We start from the raw sequence: 23,866 nt of genomic DNA on the forward strand, positions 1-23,866 counted from the left end.
CTGTGATTAATATTCCTACCAAAACTTGTATCGCCATTTCTCGACATTCATGAAAGTTTCGCTGCACGGGTTTTCGATTTTATTAGAGTTTTAAAAATAGATTTGAGTTTGCAACAACGAATTTGTAATAAATTTTGCGTTAAAAACTGGGTTAATGGGACGAAAACGTTTTAGATTTTGGGATCCCGTTTCGGTAATGGTACTCTAAAGAGAACAGTCGAACGTAGTGCCAGACCGTCAGGAAGAAAGGTTGATCGTTAGCCGCAAATTGACCATCAGGGAGCTGGCAGCAGACTCGAACATTACTCATGGATCTCTTCAGGACATTTTAGTTAATGATTTGGGTTTCTGGCGTGTTACTGCCAAGTTGGTCCAAAAGAACCTGAATTTGATGCGAAAACGGGATCGCGTTGATGCATCATAAGTAGGACATTCAATCCAGACATCAGGCGAGTGAGTGAAGAACTCTGAAGGAACCAAGACCAAAAAAAAAACACATCGCTTTCTTTCAAAAAAGAAATTTATACTCACGATTCTTAGCCCGAAGGTCAGACAATTAATAAACACTATTAGTTGGCGTTATGAGACGTTTACGTAAAATAATTCGCTAAAACTTAATCTCGATGTCAGCAGTTTGCCTTCATAGATACATACTATGAGCGTCAAAATAAAGTTTACAAAGCATTTTGTTAATATATAATATGGATTTTATTTGAGTCTTTTATAACAAAACAATATATTTTAATTTCATGTTCTTTAAATTAGTATTTGATTCTCTACTAATTACTAGAAAACAACAAAAAAATAAATTACAACAACAAAAGTTGTAAGACAAAAACAAAATTTAGTGCATATTTTAATATAATAATAAAATAAAGTGTACAGCGTACATCAGTAGCATTTTAGCGATGTTGTACGGTAAAAAACACCGTTATATTTGGTTGCTTACTTCCTTTTTCGATGCATTGAAACTTTTTTCATATTGTATTTTAATTGGTTGCAATCGGCAGAGTGAAAAGTTTTTGTCTACAGTAAATTAAATTCTATTATTTATTTTTTTTAATAATGGGTAAACAAACTTCGACTGATGTTAGAGAACTGGTACTAAAGCTTCGCAATGAAGGTAAAACCTTTCGTGAAATTGGCTCTATTGTCAACAGAAGCCATAATACTGTAAAAAAAATAGTTGACAAATACAAAAAGTTCGGCAAAGTAGAAAATCGCCTGAGACTGAAGTAAGGTCTAAAGTGCGTGATGTGAAAAAAAATCCCTTTAAACGTGCGGTCAAAATATCACATGAAGTTTCAACTGCATCAGATATATACTAGCGTAAGTGCCAGTACAATACGTCGAGCGTTGCACGCAAATGGGTTACATGGTCGTCTCCCACGAAAAAAGCCGCTAATATCGACAGTTAATAAGAAAAAATATGATTATGCAAAAAAATACGAAAATCGGGATGTTTCTTTTTGGAATAATGTCCTGTTTAGCGATGAAAGTAAGTTCGTATTTGGCGGCAAGCGGAGTTGGCAATTTGGTTTTTATTGAAAGTACCATGAACAAAACAAATTATCTGAATATTTTACAAAATAATTTACTAACCAGTGTGCAGAATTTAGACTTGCAGGGATCTTGGATCTTTCAACAAGATAATGATCCCAAGCACACAGCAAGAATAGTAAAAGAATGGCTGCTTTATCGTACTCCTAAGACATTGGATCATCCTCCACAGTCAGTGGACTTAAATCCTATTGAATATTTGTGGGAGCATTTAGACCACCAAATCCGGAAAAGGACAATCACCAATAAGGATATGCTGAAACTCGCTATAAAGGAAGAGTGGGATAAAATTTCGTCTGACGTGACAAAAAAACTAGTTGAGTCGATGCCCCGAAGACTGTCTTCCGTTATCAAAGCAAAAGGGAAATCAACAAAATACTAAATCGATATCATTTTTGTAAAATATATCTCTGTACACGTTATTTTGACGCGTAAAATATGCACTAAATTTTGTCTTTGTTTTACAACTTTTGTTGTTGTAATTTATCTTTTTGTTGTTTTCTAGTAATTAGTAGAGAATCAAATACTAATTTAAAGAACATGAAATTAAAATATATTGTTTTGTATAAAAGACTGAAGTAAAATTCAAGTTATGTCACCACTATACTTCCCAACGTCGCACCCTGTGATCACATTGCACTACACGTGAGTTCATAGCTCCAATTAAAGTTCACACAAGAACTTTCGCTGACGCGACACACGCGCAAGCGATCAATTGCAATATCCAATGCTTGGGAATTGCAAGGCCAGCATATTGGCCAACACGCGCAACCCAACGATTGCGAAATACCAGCAAGTGGTGGGAACTGCAACGTTGGCGAATTAGCTTAGGTTAAGAAGCTAGTTGGTAAGAATTATAATTTGTAAAGTTTAGTTAGAGTCAGAACCGCAACTAGTGCGGAATAAAATTTATTTGTGAAAACCTAAAATCGCGTTTTTTATGTTATCGGTGAACAGTTGGTTCACCGCAACTTTAATTTTTTCAAAGCCCCTATCGGTCAGGGCTTAAGTGGCGCCCGAGCAGTCGGTGTAAAGTGACTTAAAAAAATAAACGATAATAATAATAAAATTTTCGAAAACGGAGTCAAAATCGAAGTCAACAACAAATCGGCATAGGCAGTTGCTGTAACATAAAGTGCTAATTGAACTAAATTTTACGTGGTTTGCCACAAACGAATTGAAACAAGAAATTTGAATAGAATTTTCGTTTTTTGGATAAAAATTAAGCTTTGTTGGAATGCCAGTTAGTGCTTGTAAAATCAGTCAAACATCCTTTGTGAAGTGCAATACTTAGCTGTGTGTGTGCGTGCTTTTGTGCATATTTGCCAATTCAACAGCAAAGTTCGTGTAAAAGAAATCAAGTTCGGAAAAAAAGGAAAAGTTAATTGCATTGATTTATTTTGCATACCAAAAATCAAAAAATAAAAAAAAAAAATTGACTGAACTCTGAATTTGGAAACATTTGGTATCGCCGTTTTTTCAAGAAGCCAATGAAATATTGGTTTGTGTAAGTTTACAAATCTATTCTATCTATAAATATTTCTATTTTCAGGAAAATGAACTCCGACGAGATTTCCAGGTCCCTCGCAGAGATGAATGGCGCTCTGAATGCCATTCTTGCTAAAGTAAAGAAGTTGAGGAGCGTCTCAATAGGGTGGAAGCAACGAGCAGAGGTGACACCTTGCAAGGCCTTACACAGGACCTGGAACGAATAGAGAGGAAATGATCGCCGGTAGCTGTACGCATAAGAACAAGGAATCAATTTTTAAAAAATTGTACAGCTAGTTGGCATTTTCTCTTAATTAACTTTCGAGAAACGTTGAGCAACAACAACTTTTTGCAAACCATCAATTTACCTTTATTTTTGTTTAGCATAAATAATTGTGTTAAGTAGATTTTTCGTTTGCCATTTTTCGAAATTTCGGAACTATTTGTCTTTACAACAGCAGCAAATAGTTTTTGAATTGACTGACATTTTTTTTCCAACCTCAAATTGTTGGAAAATTACAAAAAAGTACTATAAAATTAAATTCAAAATCATTTTTGTAGTAATTAAAGCTTTACGCTGAATTTAAATCCAAATCATTTTTGAAGTATTTGAAGCCTTCTGCTGAAGAGCTACTATAAGCACGTAAAAACTATGCATAGCGTACTTTTTTTTCTAACTTCAAATTGTTGAAAAATTACAAAAAGTACTATAAAATTTAGTTCAAAATCAAATTTGAAGTATTTGCGTTGCTGTTTTTGGAAATAGCTATTTTTCTTAATTAATGCTAGAAAATTTATAAATCTTTTTTCAAATCATTATAATTTTTTTTTTTTTGCAAAATTTTCTGTGCAAAATTTTTGAATCGTGTTTTGCAAAATTGTGGAATTCTTGCGCGTAATTTCAATGTTAAGCCATTTGAATATTTTTTTATGATAAAATTTAGTTTTTCGCGCTCTGAAAATTATGCAATTTAAAAATTTGAGACATTTCTGCTCGGTTCAATAAGCCTGGCAAAAATATTTGTCAAGCCTTTCAAAATAATTTGAAAAGCCTTTCAAAAATATTTGTCAAGCCTTTAAAAATAATTTGAGAAGCCTTTCAAAAAATATTCGAGGAACCCCATCCCGGCTATTCGCGACATTATCTAGGGTCAGAGGGAATTAGCGAAGCAGAGCTTATCGACGTCCTCAAGAAAAAACTAAGACCAAACGTAATCAATGGTATTAAGATTCCAGAAGCTCAATTAGGACTACTCCAGAAGGTATATTTAGAAAATTTTATGCAATATAAGATCCGAGTAGCTCAGACTATGGTAGAAGATTTGAGGGATCCGGATAGGATTTGCGATATAATATGGGCAGAACATAAAAGGGCTCACCGCAATGCCACAGAGAATAAGAAACAACTCCTGGAGAAATACTACTTTCCCAGAATGAACAGTATAATCAAAGGATATGTCTCGTCCTGCGAAACTTGTAAGGTCAGTAAATACGATAGGCATCCGAATGCACCAGAGCTGCAAAAAACACCAATCCCATCACGTCCTTGTGAGATAATCCATTTGGACATTTTCGAAATTCAAGGGGAGAAATTCCTCAGTGTTATCGACAAATTCTCAAAATTTGCGAAACTTTTCCATTTACGTAACAAGTCCACTTTGCACCTTAAAGACAAAATAATAAAACTCCTACACTATTTCACAACACCTGATATTCTCGTGACCGACAACGAGCGCGGTTTAATTAGTCCAATTATCCAGAACCTGTTAGACTCCTTAAGAATAAAATTGTATCGCACACCATCCCAAAGAAGCGAAGTGAATGGTCAGGTAGAAAGACTCCACTCTACCTTAATTGAAATAATTAGATGCCTGAAGATAGACAACCCAAAGTTAAGGACAAAAGAATTAGTTAACATAGCAGTGGATCGATACAATAATTCAATTCACTCGGTTATAAACCAAAAACCAAGTGAAATATTTTTTAATCGAGCAAAATCCTCTAACTATCAGGAGCTGTTAGAAAAAAGTAGAAAAACTAATAAATATTTGAAAGCCTTGCTGACAAAAAAGCAGCTAGACCAGATCAAACGTCACAATAAGAAAAGATCTCTTCCGGAGCGTTATGACGAAAACGATGTCATATACGTAAAGGACAAGCAGATTAAGGGAAAGCAAAAACCCGTGTATAAAAAAGAAATTGTTGCAAAAGACAATAAAGTATCAGTCACCACGCTAAGTGGCAAGAAAATACATAAAACTCACATAAAAAATGTGAGACGCAGGAATACATATCCTAGCACCTAAACAAAAAAAATATAAAACAAACAAAAAATTTTTTAATAAAAAATAATAAAGAAATATAATGAAATAAATTAACATAAGAAAGAAAACTTGGTACTAAGGGGTAGTTAATCTAACAAGAGCGGGCTTGTAAGTGGGACAAATCGTGCCTTAACCGGATAACGCGATTCTCCATAGCTGGTTCGAGAAATGATAACACCTCTAGTCCAGAACAAAAGGAAATGGTCATTACTACAAGAGCGGGCTTGTTAGTGGGATGAATCGTGCCCTAGTAGGCTCGTAGTGCCATCGAATTTGACAAATGGCTACACTACTTCCAAACGGGATTCTGGCGATCTCTCCGTAGCTGGTTCGAGAACAGTATGGCCCTCTGTCCTATACCAAAATTTAAAATGCCTCCCCCGCATAATCGGCTGGAGAAGAAAGAAAAAAAAAAAAATTTTAAAATGCCTCCCCCGCATAATCGGCTGGAGAAGAACAAAAAAAAAAAAAATTTAAAATGCCTCCCCCGCATAATCGGCTGGAGAAGAAAGAAAAAAAACAAAATTTAAAATGCCTCCCCCGCATAATCGGCTGGAGAAGAAAGAAAAAAAAAAAAAAAAGAAAAAAATTTTTTTTTATGCCTCCCCCGCATAATCGGCTGGAGAAGAAAGAAAAAAAACAAAATTTAAAATGCCTCCCCAGCATAATCGGCTGGAGAAGAAAGAAAAAAAACAAAATTTAAAATGCCTCCCCCGCATAATCGGCTGGAGAAGAAAGAAAAAAAACAAAATTTAAAATGCCTCCCCCGCATAATCGGCTGGAGAAGAAAGAAAAAAAAAAAAAAAAAAAAAAAACACAAACCCAACATATTTCCCATTTTGTTTTTTTCCTAATTTTTTGTTCCTTTTCATTTCTATTTATGAATATTTTTGTAATAACAATATAAAGTAAATTTAAACAAATTTTTCTTTTTAATCTTCCCTCCTAATCATAATAAAAAATCGTTTTATCCAAAAGAAAAAAATATACTAAAGGAACATAACTTGTAAACCACTTGTAAACTTTAAACCACTAACACACTAACAAAATAATATCGCAGGAAAAGCTAAAATCCTAAACCAGGATAGTAACACTAGTTTAATGATATTCAATCTAATCCTGAGAATTCCGCTTACTAATAATACCTTCCTACTATCAACAACATTTTTCGCTTTTTACGAAATACCTTCTTAGAACCTAACAACTACTAACTTACTAACTACATTAAAATAGAATTAACATCTTGCGTTGCAGATTCCCACTGCTGGCAAATGCCATCAGCGGTCTGAACATTTTCAATTACAAGGCTCCGATCGTAACAATCCAAAATGGAAACGGGTGGATCATTGGCGGGTCATTCAAACTGGTACACGTCATCAATCTACAACAATATGCTACAACCTTGAGGCAAATGGAAAACTTAACAAACCGAATTGAGGACCAGATATTAACACAGCACTACATCAATCAAACGCTAGAACGACTTCATGAACTAATGGGCAACACAGGTAGAGCAAGAAATACTCGATCTATCGACTGGCTAGGCTCAGCGTGGAAATGGATAGCAGGATCACCTGACGCAACGGATTGGAACAATATCCTGCACAGTCAAAATCAAATAATTCAGAATAACAACCATCAGTACAGGGTTAATAAGAAACTATTCACGGCTACACAGGAGGTATTGGAAAAAATCGACGAGGTCGTGGATCGCACGAATAACGTGGTAAAGGAAACAGAAATCATGGAATTCAGACAAAACGCACTTCACAATATTTTTCTTCTTCGCGAGGATGTAAACGAAATGGTGCGGGGATGTCAGTTGGCAAAGAATGGAATTGTCAACACCAACCTACTGGATATGGACGAAATTAACCAAATTCTATCAGAAATAGAAACGCTCCCATATCAGAATATAATAGAAGCAATCGAATATGGCCAACCGTCGGTACTGACTAACGGGACACTTCTCCTCTACGTCCTTTCAATGCCAAAAGTAACAACTAAAAAATATAATCTCCTGGTTACTCGCGCTGGAATCTATGGAGGTAAGCAACTAAATCTCCCTTTTGACAGGATGCTTGTCAACCAGGAAGAGACGTACGGTCTAACAAAGAATTGCCTGGTAATCAGCTCGTCCACGGTATGTAAATCAGAATCCTTGATTAAACTGGAAGAAAGCAGTTGCCTACCGCGACTCCTAAAAGGTGGAGAAGCCAACTGCGAATTCATCAGACAGAATGGGTCACAAATAGAGCTGATAAACGAGAACACCGTGTTTATATCAAACTTCCAAGGAGTAATCAAAAATAGCAATGCCTCTATTACGGTAAATGGCACCTACGTAATCCAGTTAAATAACGAAACAGTCACCATTGGTGACCAAGTATTTTCTAGTTATGAAACTATTATCGCACAGGCCCTTCCAGCAGTACTATCAAAGGTGAAGAGCCATACAATGAAGGTCAACCTAGAATACGTCCACGACCTGACCATGGAAAACATAAGGTATCTTGGGTACGTTAATGAAAAGGTAAATTTCTCTCTCGCTTCAGAAATCCTCTCGATATGCGCAATTGTTCTTATTGCCGCCATGCTGTGGAGATGCTACAATAGAAAGCTAGACCTTCCGCCAGTTGAAATCCCGACTCATTGGTCAGATAACACTAACAACAGCAAAATAATTAGAGGAAAGTCTGCTCCTGAAATCCATCGCCTGGACAATAGCCTACCAGCCACACCAGTCAGTATCAACATGTCGCCAGGAAACTGTAACTACTCTCTACAACATTTTAACCCCTCACAATTTTCGTCTTTTGATCTGCGAGACGCAGATCTTTAAAGGGGGAGGAGTTATGTCACCACTATACTTCCCAACGTCGCACCCTGTGATCACATTGCACTACACGTGAGTTCATAGCTCCAATTAAAGTTCACACAAGAACTTTCGCTGACGCGACACACGCGCAAGCGATCAATTGCAATATCCAATGCTTGGGAATTGCAAGGCCAGCATATTGGCCAACACGCGCAACCCAACGATTGCGAAATACCAGCAAGTGGTGGGAACTGCAACGTTGGCGAATTAGCTTAGGTTAAGAAGCTAGTTGGTAAGAATTATAATTTGTAAAGTTTAGTTAGAGTCAGAACCGCAACTAGTGCGGAATAAAATTTATTTGTGAAAACCTAAAATCGCGTTTTTTATGTTATCGGTGAACAGTTGGTTCACCGCAACTTTAATTTTTTCAAAGCCCCTATCGGTCAGGGCTTAAGTTTCATATTATAACAAACTTCTTTGTACACTTTATTTTGACGCTCACAGTATGTACATATGTATATCCAGTGTCGAGGAAATGATTACGAAGTAGTTTAAGTAAATGCGGAACGTCCGTAAGCACAAATATTTTGCCATGCATTGCTGGATTTGAAAACCATGTTTGCCTTAATATATGGTTATAAAACGATATGGTAATACCTATTTCAAAACAGGTTTGCATACCACGCAATACTTTCAACTCCTTCCACAAGAACTGATTTCCTGCTCCCACATCTAAAACAATACCGACCACTGTAAATCCGGATTCCTGAATCTAAATGATCAGGTTGTCCAAAATTGCTTTCGTCATTTTGCAGTCGTACGCACAGAACAGCGAATGCTTCCATGGGGATTTTAGTCCACGTTCGGTTGCAAATTACACGTAGTTGCAAGGATTGTAAGTCACCCGCGCCTCCCATGTCATTCAAGGAGAAATTCAAAACCCCATATTTTGCAACCATTTACAAATCGTAATTCGGATGGATTCGTAAGGGAACTGAAAACCACTTTTACATATATTACATAAATGGACATAGATCCTTGACCCAGCTGCGTGAACAGCAATAGCAGAAGAAATTTCTTGCCATGACCAATATTTGTCCCTCCGTAAAATATGATTATATATTTGATTTGAGTTTTTCTAATTCCTTAAGTCGCGTTCTCAATGCCTCCGTTTTGATTTCAAGATCTGCCACACAACAATCTTCATACGACCTAAAGCAAAGGTTTAGCTACAAGAAGTTCTTATTATCTCATTGATAATTACTCGGTTTGGGTTGAGGTATCGGATATTGGATGGAATGGAAGAGATAGAGTTTCAACAGCTATCGGTAAGGCATCTACAGATAACCTCACTCTCTTAGATCCGAACCACATAGTACATCTATATGTATCTACGGCGAATGAAAAATGCAAGGAGCAAACTTTTGAAGAAGGGTTTCTATTTACACCGCACGACTTAGACCATATTTTTCTTTTTATTTCGTTCATTGGGACATGGAATATCTTGATGGCTTCTTGAGTCCATGTTTTGTGGCACAAGGCGCAATTTGCTTTTGACATAATGTATAGTATAGCGGCCGCCGTAGCCGAATGGGTTGGTGCGTGATTACCATTCGGAATTCACAGATAGAACGTTGGTTCGAATCTCGGTGAAACCAAAATTAATAAAAACATTTTTCTAATAGCGGTCGCCCTTCGGCAGGCAATGGCAAACCTCCGAGTGTATTTCTGCCATGAAAAAGCTCCTCATAAAAATATCTGACGTTCGGAGTCGGCTTGAAACTGTAGGTCCCTCCATTTGTGGAACAACATCAAGACGCACACCACAAATAGGAGGAGGGGCTCGGCCAAGCACCCAAAAAGAGTGTACGCCCCTCCTTGTGAAATGACTTTTTTGATAACTGAATTACATGTTTTTTACTTATACAGTATATATATAAATATATATATATATGTATATGTATGTATATACACTCTTTTTGGGTGTTTGGCCGAGCTCCTCCTCCTATTTGTGGCCTACATTTTGATGTTGGTCCACAAATGGAGGAATCGGAACCCGAACGACAGATAGTTTTTCATTATGAGGAGCTTTTTCATGGCAGAAATACACTCGTAGGTTTACCATAGCCTGCCAAGAGGCGACCGCTAATAGAAAAAACTTCAACGTCATTTTGGTGTTTTTTAATTCAGATTGGTAGTCACGCACCAACTTATTCGGCTACGGCGACCGCCACTGTTATTTAAATCTTTTATAATTAATTAAAGTATTTAACAACAAAATTTTAGTTTTCGATATGAAATTATGCCAGTGCGAGGAATTTGATAAAAAAAAAAATGAGTTAGCACCGCTGTTGCTGTCTAAACATCGACTGATTGGTCGAGTGTGTGAATAAGAGTTAATTTTGATGCAAATTTTTATTCTTTTTAAACATTAAACTTTCTTTATTTTGTTGTAACGAAACATAAAAGAACTCTTACTAACTCTAACTTATTTCATAACGAACATTTCCCGTCTTTCGATTCATAATTGGCTCACTGAAGGCGAACATATTTAAAAAACTTAGTAGCACTACCTTTTTAAATCTCAAAAAACCTACATACATTCTAAGATATTCTTGAATACTGAGTGACAAAGTTTCTTCCTGTTTTTTTAGGTGGCCTGGATGCATTTTGAGCAATCTGCCATATTAACCGTGCACAATCATGTGATTACACGTAATCCGCGAATCAGTGTTACACACGACAAACACGACCGCCATCGCACCTGGTATTTGCATATAAATAACGTACACGAAGAGGATAAGGGACGTTACATGTGCCAGATAAACACAGTGACGGCGAAGACACAATTTGGCTACCTAAATGTTGTTGGTGAGTATCCAATAATCGCATCTATTTTTAATTTTTTTCTCGTAATTGATACTTTAGTCGTGAACCGTTATAGTTGCTGGAACCGTGAAGTTTTTAGTTAGACGAAAAGAAGAGCATTTATCATTGAATTTACGAATTGGAATAGGAAACCAGAGCTAATAAAACTTATACTAACTAGCTACATTCCAGCGGTTTTCGGACAAAACCTGTGGAACTGCAAATATGAGGGAGCAATCGGGGAAAAAATATTGGACAGACATTTTTAGAGATCTTAGGGCATATTTCAGAAACATATTTTGTACCCGGTCTATTCTTGTGATAGAAAATTGGCAAGATCACCAACCTAGATCGAACATACGCGGTAAACAGTAATTTCATTGTCTGAGAAGTCTAACACTCTTACGTCTAACAGAGCTAAAGACCGAACATGATTTTGAGATAATATAATTGATATGACTTTTTGAAGGGAAACTTCTTAGACGTCGATGGACGAGCGAGAATGGAGAGTAAAATTTCAAGACAATGAAACGTTTTGGGCATTTTCGTCCCGCAAGAGAGAAAAAAGATATAACGTAGAGAAAAAGGAGAGAGAGAGCTATACCATATATACATATATCTTAGATACACTTTAGGATATTTTTCCTGATTTTTTCCTTGTGGTTGCTAATTTCTAGTGAGAAATAACACTGCCTACTTTTTGGCACTTTTTGTTGGTGCAAAATTGTAGGAAATATATTTTTGGTGCCTACTTTTTGGCCTTATATTTCCCTGGTGCCTACTGTTTGGGGCGTTTTTTTGGTCCCATTTGCGTGTTTATTAATGCAACTGGGTTTTTTTATTTGCTTTACCTAGTAATTTTATTCACTAATAGTAAAAGATGAAACAAAAAGTCAGCTATCAAACTTCTTGAGCACTGACCGACTGGCATAGCAATGAGCCGTTTTTGCATATTTTTGAACTGTGGCAACTCATGAAAGATGCCCGTCGGGTGGTTTGACAGTCACATACATACATACATATATTAGTAAAGAGTTATTAACACTTTTTGTAAACTTATCGTAAAAGCTAGAGCTAATACTTAGTACTATTTTTTTATACTATAATAGAATATTCTTTTTGATTCACTTGGCTGCCACCTAGCGAATCCGAACAAATGTTTATGTATACTTTTTCGGCTCTAGATATGAAAGAAAAAATGTTTGCCACCACGCAATTCCAAATCAAAAAGACTTTATATTTTGTAATTTGTTTGTCTTTAGAGAGATGGTTATTTGTTTATCAATGCTAGTATTTCCACAATCATTGCGCGATGGGCATAATGCGCTGAAACATTTACACAGTTTTTTCACTCCCCTGTTACGAACTTTGGTTAGCGTTCACTTCTTTGATTATTTTGTCGGCCAAAAACCTATCTAACCTATCCCTGATCTAGTACATCTGCTATAATAATTTACGTATAGTATATTTGAACACAACGTATATTTTAAAAACTAAATATTTTATCCTATGAAAATGATTAACTTTTAATTTAAATGAATTTATTTTTTAAACAGTGCCGCCCAATGTAGATGACTCCCTCAGCTCCAGCGACGTTATTGTACGTGAAGGTTCAAATATTTCGTTGCGTTGTCGCGCTACTGGTAGCCCACGGCCGATCATCAAATGGAAACGGGATGACAATTCAAGGATCACAATCAATAAAAATCACATAGGTTAGTTTGGGTGAGTTCGTAAATGCAGTATTTTTGTGCAATATTGCAGAACCGACTATTCAGTCATAGCGCAAATTTATCTTGCATTAAAGAACGCAATTAAAGATGGAATTGGTTTAATAATAAAATAATATATCAGTGAAATATTGCAGACAAATGTATACAATATATTACATTGAAATACATACGGAAGCTCTCACAACGTGTCAGCTGACCAAACGTGGTAAAGTGCACTAAGCGGCGCCGCAGCTGAATGGATGGATTCGGCAGTGCCCGAATGCGAAATCCGCGGTGGGCATGGAACACGAAAATGGTAGGAAATTCTTTTGTAAAGCGGTCACCCCTCTGCAGGCGGTAGTAGTAATGGTTGATATTACTAACTACTTGTTTAGTGGATCAAAACCAGTGATAGTGGAAGTAAAAAATTTCCCCCAAAATTTTCGTAATGTTTCGAAAAAATGCTTCATTAAAAACTTGAGTAGTGAATAAAAATATTTTTGAACTAAATAAATTTACACTAATGACCCATTCTTTTCTTCAAATTTCTGTTTGAATACTAGACAAGCCAACTTAGATTACATGTACGGCTGTCTTAGAAATACATACATATGTATGTAATCAACTCACTGGATGCATTTTTCAATATCAATACAGTAATTAAAGTCCTAGTTTATGTCCATGATTCAAAAGCCATCCCGATAAAGCTAAAGCTCATTTTAGCAAGGCTAGTTCTTATGAGAACAAATTATGAAAATTAGTTTTCGATTTGTTATTGTATTTGAAATGTACGTAAATGTATTGGAATTGGTCTTTGTATTTTATTCGCTTTAATATTTTGTCTGTTTGAATTGGTATTTTGTATATACATATGTATTTCAAACATATTACAGTTATGGTATAAGTTCCTGATATTTTTTATTTACAGCTCTAATCTGTATCAGTAGCAGATGTTTGTTACGGATAAATATGTACATATATGTATGAAACAATTTTGATTTTTCAGTTTCAAACGCTTTGCCACCAATACAGAATTCAGGGGCTGAAAAGATTTATATTATCTTTTTTTTTTTGTCGGGACAACTAGCAAGTACAGCACTCAGACACAATTAAGTTCTACTGCACTCGGATTCCCTTTTAATTTTCTTTAAATCTACCTGACCTCCGAAGAAATCTGAGTAGATCTTGTGGTCCCAAGGAGCCAAGGTGGTCGCTTTTTAACACATCAGTGCCAAAGACCTCAAATCTGATTCGAACGAAAGCGGGGCAGACGCACAAGAAGTGGTCCGCCGTCTCATCCTCCTCTTCACAAGCTGGGCAAATTACACTGTCTGATATGCCTACCTTTTCCATGTGCTCCGCTCACAGAAAGTGGCCCATCATCGGTCCAACCAGCTGTCTGCAGTCCCTTCTGCTTAATGACAGGAGGATTTGCGACAGTCGGTCGGACATGACAGGTAACATCAGTTTAGTCCATCTGCAGTTTCTCTCAGCCTCCCAAGCTCGCTTGTGGGTTGTAGTAACCCATTTGTTAACCGTGGCTTTGATGGCTGCAAAAGGGAGTGGCAGAACGGACTCCGGGCCAAAGAAGTTGGCCTCAGAGCCCATTCTAGCTAAGCAGTCAGAGGTCTCGTTACCCACGATACCCACGTGTTCCGGGACCCATGTTAGCATCAGGCTATTATGTCTACCGACATAGTCCAGCCTGGATTTACAGGACTCTACTACCCCTAAAGTGGTTGGGGGGCTCTCTAAGGCCATAAGCGCAGCTTGGCTGTCGCTGCAGACATATATAGATCTCCCTCTCCATCTGTTTCCACAAAAAAGTTCAACGCTTCTTTAACAGCGTACACCAAGAGCAAAGTGCATTCCAAGAGCAAAGTGCAGTTTTGTCCCGCTGGATTCCACGTCGACCCCAGAGCTAGAGCCGTGCTCGATACTGGAGCCATCCGTAAAAATGCGAAAACAGTGTTTGCCGGGCTCATTTTCAGAGTTTGGCCACAATTGAGCCTCTGGCAGCACAACACTGTATCTCTTTTCAGGTACGACTCGTGATGGCATGAAGTCAAGGGGCATGGATAGTATCATTGGATCGAAGTCCATGCCTTCTCTGTTTTCCAATACCGGACAGGGGCCGTACCAGTTCCAATTGTGTTTCAGTCTGCAGATGGACTTCAAGGCCTCTCCTTGGATGAAAGCATCAAATGGTGGTAGACCAACCAGAGCATCTAATGCCGGCCCTGAAGTAGTTCCACTATCACTATTGCCTTTTTAGGTGCTTTTTTTACACTCATTAACACACTACCGAAAATGAGGAAAGAAGTTTCCATTACCAGTATACTGAAAAAGTAATAGTGGCAAAGTATTCTAGCAATCTATATGTATGTAAATAAGTGAAATCGCTTAGTGTGAAAATTTCACTAATTAATAAAAATACATATGTATATAGTATGTGATTTGATCCTTGTTGGGTGTTTGGTCGAGCCTCTTTTATTTGTAATGTAAATAACAATTATAATGATGTTAAAAGGGTTAATAAATAGTGAGGTTGAAAATTTAGTGCGCTACCCCCATGTCTGTAACTACACGATCTATCTTATAATAAAACCATGTAAATGATAACCCGTCAACACCGTAACCGTAAGCACTGGAATCTCAAAGTTCAGGTTTTTAACCCAGAACCGTGTCAGCTGATTGCTCTTTTTTAAATTAAGTTGCCTGTTCATACTTTCTGAAAACCTTATAAACAATTTGATTTATAACCTTAAAATTTTAGGACAGATTGCCCAGGGTGGCAAATTTTTTTTATAATATTTATGGCTACAAGAACAAGGTCTGTATGAAAAAATGTCACGCAAGGTGGCGCTGGCGTCGAGTTTCTATTACAAAACTTATTTCTGAACCCATTTGGTTCATATTCCTAATAAATATTGGTAACGTGAACACAAAACTATTGCAAAATACGTATGTAGACGCTAGGTAAAGCCAGAATCGTGATGAGAAATACTTTTGCAATGTACTTACTAAAACCATTTTTTTGTAAAACTTTTGTAAAATATTTACCCATTTACTAAAAATCGGATTTATAACAAATACAAATACAAAATACTGCTTTCGTCCGAAAAGTGCTTTTCCAAAATTTCAAACATAAATTTGGCATTTCCTCTAAATATTGTGCTTCACATACACATAATGCAAAACTCTAAACGTTTGTTTGTTTGTTTTGCTGTGACGTTTAACATTGAATATTAAAAATTTTGTGAATTGAATTCAAAGTGATAATTAATTGTGTTACTGGTGATTGAGGAAATAAAACCGGATGAAATTTACACCATCAATTGTGCGGAAATCCCTGATTACAAAACAAATCCAGAAGCATATGATTTAAGGACCGCGTGACCGCTGGTTGTAGTGACCGCTGGTTGTAGTGGGACACAAATATTCCAGATGCTATCCTTGTGCTTTGTTGGGTGACACAATTACAAGTAATGATGGTTATCCCCCTGTATCCTCGTCGCTCTGTAGAGAAGGCAGAATAATAACCTTAAAAAAGGCCTTCGTACATACTCTCGGCGTGCTCTCGAACCAAATAAAACAATTTTTATTTAATTGACCCTAAAATATTACGCCGGGCTTCTGCCGAAAAGTTTAGCTGCGATCAACTTCTTTCTAATTGTTGACGAATTAACATTAAGGTTTCACTCATCATTAATTTTTTTTTTTTTTTTTTGTTTTTTTGAGGTATAAAAAAAACTTCTCCCGAACTAAAGCCACAACTTTCCTTAACTCTGCCCGCGAAATAGCTTCCTTTCGATGTCTTCTTTCGAATTTGGTGTCCATTTTTTGGCAGTCGCTATTATTTTGACTGAACATCTGAGCATATCCTCGATAAACTTGTAAGGTTTGTCTTCCGCCAATAACTTTTTAATGTGTTCTCTATTTTCTTTCGAACAGTGTTTAGCTCGTCCCATTTTTGCAAATTTTTGTATCAAAAATTATGAATTTATATACATAAATACAGATAATGCCACTTGAAATTAATAAAATTTTCACGCTTCACTCGCGTCACTTCAAAAAGAATGACACTTCGTTTTTACTGCTATTTTTAATCACAGTAAAAAAACAACTGCGTAGCACAAAAGGTAACGGGACTTCCTGAATGTGATAACTGAATCATAAACTTATTGAAATACAGAGCGGTAGTATTTGGGGCTCTGTTCTGGTGTGAGTGAATTTATGTAAATAACAAGTGCAGTTTAAGTGTAAAAAAACTATCATTAAAATTTTCATAGGCCTCTGTTATTATTTCGATCACATCGATCACAGTTGTATGTGTGAACGTACATTGCAAAAGGAAGTGACAGTATTTACAAATCCTAATATTAAGGGGTAACACCACTCTACACGCGTAAAATAAACACGATTTTTAAAGAATTTTTTTTGTATAGAAAGAGAGGGAAAACAATCACTCTGATTTGGGAAGTTATTACTTATATACTAAAATACAAAACTACAAAGTTTGATCGAAAAATTTTACAAAATGGCGGTATTGGAGACATTTTTGTAATGTGGTTTCTCTTGAAGGAGCTCCGCGGCACGCAGCACAGAGGGTGCAAATTTTAATCTGGAACAAGGAAATTTGTTTTTTCTTAATCTAGATAAGAATAGCTAGAGAAACACGTAGGAGATTTAAAAAATATTTATTTTTGTGGAATTAGCAAGCATTTGAAGAAAAAAACTCTATTTTGGACCAAAAAAACGGCACTTAAATAATCAACCTTAGAACGTCGAACAAGTGAACATTTAAGCGAATAATTAAACATTTTAAAAACACTGTGTCTAAAGTGAAAATTTCACAAAGTTTGTACTAATTCGAATGGTGAAAGAATCCTCATTCGGTAGTGTGTGAAGTTTGGTGAAAATATCGAATAGACAAGCATTTCTTGCTGTTTTAATCATTTGGCGCTTGAAGTGAAGCAGATACAATAACAACAAAATAAATAATAAAATCAACAAAGAAGAAAGCAGCTGAGTCACAAAACGCAGTTACTTTCTGAACTCAGCCAGCTTAATAAGCTCGGCCTAAAAATATGCAAAAGTTTTGTGAACTCCTGCACATTATAGCTAATTAGAGTGGCCGGATAAAGTTATCAGCGAATAAATAAAATTAAACAATTGTTCATATATTACTACAAAAAAAAAACAAAAAAACAAAAAAAAAATCAAAATCAAATATATAGTGAAAAGTGGAGCATATGTCTTCTCAAGAGGAGACTACTAGGCTCAGTACGAACGGCAGAAATGCATATATATTTCTAAATTCTCAAGAATTGCAAAAAAATCAAAGTGATACGAATATCAATAAAAATTATTTAACGGTAAAACCAGCTAGAACACGCTCTTGTTCTCCCGCGTTACTGTTATGTGAAAAAGAAACAGAATTACAATCAACGCACGAAATCATGCAAAAACAGTGTTTGGACATTACACAAATCAATGAGAATAAAAACACACAAACAACAACAACAACGGTGTCTAAAAATAAAGAAATAAATATACAGCAAAAAACAGAGAAGTGTATAACAAGTGAGAAATTAAGTATCGATAATACCAATAAATCAAAGGGTGCAATACCAAAGGTTCAATCCGGTATACTTCGTTACATCAACATAAATAAAAGAAATCTAAGCCCTGAAAAACAAGTTCCAACTATGAAAAAACAAAAGGTAGTCGAAGGCAGTACCAATAATAATAGCAACAGGTTTGCTATTTTAAGTGAAGACAACAATGATAAAGTTGTAGATGCGAATGAAAATAAAAAATCATTTAAACCACCGCCAATATTCCTTCGTGAACATAGTTCTAATAACTTGGTGAAAAAAATTATTGATACAGTTGGGAAAAATAATTTCCACATTGTTCCGATAAGAAAAGGTCATATCCATGAAACTAAAATAGTCATATACAACGAAGTTGACTATAGGAAAATTTCGAAACTTTTGGAGGAAAGCAATAAAAATTTTTATACTTACCAACTGAAAAGTAGCAAGGGACTTTCAGTTGTTTTTAAAGGTATTGAGCACACTGTGGACTCCAAAGAAATCAAAGAGGCCCTGGAAGAGCTCGGGTATAAAACCAAGAGCGTCGTTAACATTTTTAACAAAAATAAAATTCCACAACCAATGTTCAAGGTTGAGTTGGAGCCTGACACAAGGAAGTTGAAAGGGAATGAAACGCATCCCATTTATTCCTTGAGATATTTATTAAATCGAAGAATACACGTGGAGGAGCCCCTCAAGCGTAATGGGCCTGTACAGTGCGGAAATTGCCAAGAATTTGGCCATACAAAGAATTACTGTACACTACCTGTAGTGTGTGTTGCATGTGGTGATCAGCATGGTTCTAACGAATGCACTGCAGCTAAAGAAGGCCTAAGTAGAAAATGCGGAAACTGCGGTGGTGATCACACTGCAAACTATCGAGGGTGCCCCGTTTATAAAGACTTGTTGAAAAGGTTAAACGAGAGAAAGCAGCAAGCTAGAGGAGAAATTGTTGAATTTAGAAACACAGAAGTAGCAACATCTACCAGACCTACAAGCGTTACAGTTTCTGGTATCGGAGGAAAAATTCAACAACAAAATCAAGAAATTCCACTCCAGTCAGGAGCCATCTCATATGCCAATATTGTAAAATCAGGTACCCAACAAGCTAGTGCTCCCCAGAATTTTGGAGGTTTGGAGGGTATAATGTATACACTTACCCAAAATATGAACGCTTTTAACCAGAATATTACCATCATTATGTCTTCCATGCAAAATACTCTTCAAGAGCTTGTGAGAACGCAGAACCAAATGCTCCAAATACTATTGGCAAAGAAATGAGTTATTTAAAAATGGCTTTTTGGAACGCAAATGGTTTAAACCAAAATAAAATAGAAGTTTGCCATTTTTTACAAAAAAATTGTATTGACATAATGTTGATATCTGAGACTCATCTCACAAATAGATACAATTTTAATATTCCTGGATATATGTTCCATTTTACAAATCACCCCGATGGTAAAGCACATGGCGGTACAGGCATCCTAATAAAGAATAGAATACGACACTACGTTTTAGATGCATTTGCAAAAGACTATCTGCAGGCAATATCCATTCACCTTGAGGTCGGATATGGTGATTTAACAATTAGCTCAGTTTATTGTCCACCAAGATTTGCTGTTACAAAAGAGCAGTTTGAGGAATATTTTAGCAGATTGGGGAAACGTTTTCTAGCTTGTGGAGACTATAATGCAAAACACACGTATTGGGGCTCTCGATTAGTGAATCCCAAAGGTAGGCAGTTATATAAGACTTTAGTTGATCGAAAAAACGAATTGGATGTCATATCTCCTGGACATCCCACCTATTGGCCCTCTGATCCTAAAAAAGTTCCTGACCTCATAGATTTTGCTATATCGAGAAATATAAATCGAAACTCAGTCACTACAGAAACGTCGTATGATTTATCATCAGATCATTCCCCAGTAATATTAACCTATTACGCTAATATACCTGGCTCTGCAACTGACTCTAAATATAAAACAAACTGGTTGAAGTACAAAAAATTTATTAGCAGCCACATTAACACAAATCCTGTAGTTCATAGCGAGGCTGAAATTGAAAAATCTGTTGATGACTTCACGTTTGTGATGACATCAGCTTTAGAGCACTCTAAATACCAATTAAGTCCAAAATTTGCCACAAATGTCTCCAACTCTGAAATTGAAGGACTACTACTAGAAAAAAGAAGGTTAAGAAGAGAATGGCAACAAAACAGATCCCCTGGTGCTAAGCAAAGGCTGTCTGCTGCAAATAGAAAACTGCGAAGTGCACTTCACTTGGACGAAGATCGTAAAAACAAAAACTATATTGAGAGCTTATCCAATACAAAGCACACAAATTTTTCTATATGGAAAGCAGCTAAGACCATTAAGACGCCAGTAGAAGTACAAAGCCCCCTAAGAAAACCTGACGGTACATGGGCTCGTAGCGCTGAAGATAAAGCGTCGATATTCGCCGATCATCTGAGTAATGTTTTCCAACCCAATTCTTCTGCAAATGAACAAATACTTGAAGAAAGTAGTGGCAACGCATCGTTAAACTCAGAACCAATCAACATAGCTCCTGAAGATATTCAGGCAGTTATTAACAAGAATCTTAAGGTGGAAAAGGCGCCAGGTTATGACGCAATAACACCATTAATGATAAAAAATCTACCGCAAGTCGCTATAATTGTGCTGTCTGTAATATTTAATGCAATCATCGAGGTAGGCATTTTTCCAAAGAGCTGGAAAACGTCTTTAATAATAATGATTCCTAAGCCGGGCAAAGACTTAAATGTGCCATCGTCCTATCGACCAATCAGTTTGTTGCCGTGTTTGTCAAAATTATTTGAAAAAGTTTTGAGAAACAAAATGATGCCGTTTTTAAACGAACGTAATATAATCCCTCCACATCAGTTTGGTTTTCGAGAACAACATGGGACAATCGAGCAAGTAAATCGGTTAACTGCGGAAATAAGAAAATGTTTTGAACTTAAAAAATACTGTTCAGCAATTTTTATAGATGTGGCACAGGCATTTGACAAAGTTTGGCATGAGGGTCTCATACATAAAATAAAACGCTGTTTGCCACCTATTACACACAAAGTTCTGGAATCGTACTTAACAAACAGACAATTCAGAGTAAAATGCAACGATTATGTGACTCATGAATATGAAATTGAAGCTGGTGTCCCTCAAGGCAGTGTACTAGGCCCAATTTTGTATTTAACTTATACTTCTGATCTGCCCGAGTGCGATAGTTTGACTATATCTACATTCGCTGACGACACCGCTGTGCTTAGTTCTCAAAATGATCCGTCTCTGGCATCTAGAGAGCTAAATAAATATCTCAGACTTTTAGAAAAGTGGCTGAAAAAATGGAGAATAAAAGTGAACGAAATAAAAAGTAAACACGTCACATTTTCGCTTAGAAGAGGAGACTGTCCCTCGGTTACCCTTAACAACGTACGCATACCACAGTCTGATCACGTCACATACCTTGGCGTTCACCTAGATAGGCGTTTAACATGGAGACGCCACATCGAGGCAAAGCGGCTTAATATGAGAATCAAAGCTTCAAACCTTCACTGGCTAATTAATGAGCAATCAAGATTGAGCCTTGACTGTAAAGTCCTCTTGTACAAGGCAATTTTGAAACCAATTTGGACTTATGGAATCCAATTGTGGGGAACGGCCAGCAGTTCCAGTATCGATCTTATACAGAGAGCACAGTCGAAAATTTTAAGAACCATAACTGGAGCGCCGTGGTATATAAGAAACGACAACATCCATAGGGACCTAGATGTACCGATGGTGAAGGAAGTATTCAAAAAAGTTCGTGAAAACTATCAGTTGAAATTGCAAGATCACCCGAACCCGTTCGCACGTCAACTCCTGAGTACGCAACATACGACCAGGCTTCGAAGAAATGACCTACCACCCCGATGAGTAGAGGGCCATTTGATAATTCTTTATTGTAGAAAATGAGATAAAATAAAATTTTTCTTTTTAGTTCTAAGATTTGAATACTTATTGTGAGGCCTTTGAAAAGGCAGATTCAATAAACAAATAAAAAGTTAAAAAAAAAAAAAAAAAAAAAAAATAATTATAACAATCGTTTAAATTAATCTATCGAAAATCCCCTACGCTCTTCTCTTAAGAAGGTTATTATTCAGACGTAGTGAAAAACCTGATTAAAAATATTTAAAATTGTTTGAGTTATGCTGCGTGCCAATTTCAGAAAACGTGTTTTGAGAAAAACGCGTTTAAAGTTTGGAAATTTGGAGAAATCTTTAGGTAGCAGTCACTAACACTTGGTTAAAAGCTTAAAATATTTATGAAATAAACTTCGGTAACGTATAAAACTTTTTTTTCTGTATTTTAAAAGGTTCAAAGAATTTTTTAAGCTTATAAAAAAAAATCAATTTTTTGAAATTTCTACAGTGGTGTTACCCCCTAATGTCAGAGATGTAGCCACAATATCAGAAGGGGTGATATGTCCGTAGCAATGAGGCGGTTAAGAAAATCTTTTCATTTCCTATACAGGAGCGGTACCCCTCTGTGCTCCATTTAGCTGCGCACCTTTAAAACGGACAACGAGTATATTTCACAGTAGCAAACGCAGCGCAAAGAGCTGAGCAACCACCAGCGATAACGCTGGCAAGCTTCCTCGCGAGATGCGCAAGTGATTAATTTCCAATAACATTGTTTTACTCAGATATGGTGAGATACATATTTCTCAAAAAAGGCATCATTACAAATTCAAACACTGCCTGTTGTTTGATGCGGAAATGTGTATTCAACCGATGCATTGGGACAGAGACTGATAAAGTGTTCCTAAGTTCATTGATTCGTTGATTCATTGATTCGGGTCATCCTCTGTCGATGAAGATGGACGAACATCTCATTTACTTTTCACATTTACTACTGAACTTGCAAACGACAGATGAACTGCCCTCACCATTTCCAAAATAATCAACTAGGACAAGTGTACGATGTTATACAAACGATCGACGAATGCTGAAAAATTTGCGTAATAATCAGATCCCCTTTGGAGATACGATGATATAGTCAAACACTGCCAGTCAACCGCAAATATGTTAGTTGAGTTACAAAATGACCAAATGGCGAACATATTTTCTAACTGAACCGACAATTCCAACTGCTTTGGCATTACATAATAATAAATCGCAAGGCCAATTAGAAGTGTATTGAGTAATCCTAGAAATGCCCTGTTTTGCCCATTGTCAGTTATACGTGGCGTGCCGCTTTTTGTTTCCTCTTCGGACGGAAAGACAAAAAGAATAGTTTATCACCAAGCGTTACGATGATCGTACTACAAACAACAATAAATATTTTTAAAACAATTATATTTTAATTAATTATTTATTTATATTGGCGGCCGCCGAGCCGAATGGGTTGGTGCATGACTACCATTCGGAATTCACAGAGAGAACGTAGGTTCGAATCTCGGTGAAACACCAAAATGAAGAAAAACATTTTTCTAATAGCG

At 36.4% G+C, this 23,866-nt stretch overlaps 1 protein-coding gene across 1 annotated transcript in view; it reads left to right on the plus strand.

Annotated features, from left to right (window-relative positions):
- LOC129247571 (neurotrimin) overlaps positions 1–23,866 on the plus strand; it is a 159,161-nt gene that overhangs the window by 101,537 nt on the left and 33,758 nt on the right. The window contains exons 4-5 of the mRNA XM_054886740.1: positions 10,845–11,061; positions 12,615–12,773. Coding sequence (XP_054742715.1) covers positions 10,845–11,061; positions 12,615–12,773 — 376 coding nt within the window. The remainder of the gene's footprint in view (positions 1–10,844; positions 11,062–12,614; positions 12,774–23,866) is intronic.

The sequence above is a fragment of the Anastrepha obliqua genome, chromosome 5 (assembly GCF_027943255.1).
Source record: "Anastrepha obliqua isolate idAnaObli1 chromosome 5, idAnaObli1_1.0, whole genome shotgun sequence".
In the NCBI taxonomy this organism is placed as follows: Eukaryota; Metazoa; Arthropoda; class Insecta; order Diptera; family Tephritidae; genus Anastrepha; species Anastrepha obliqua.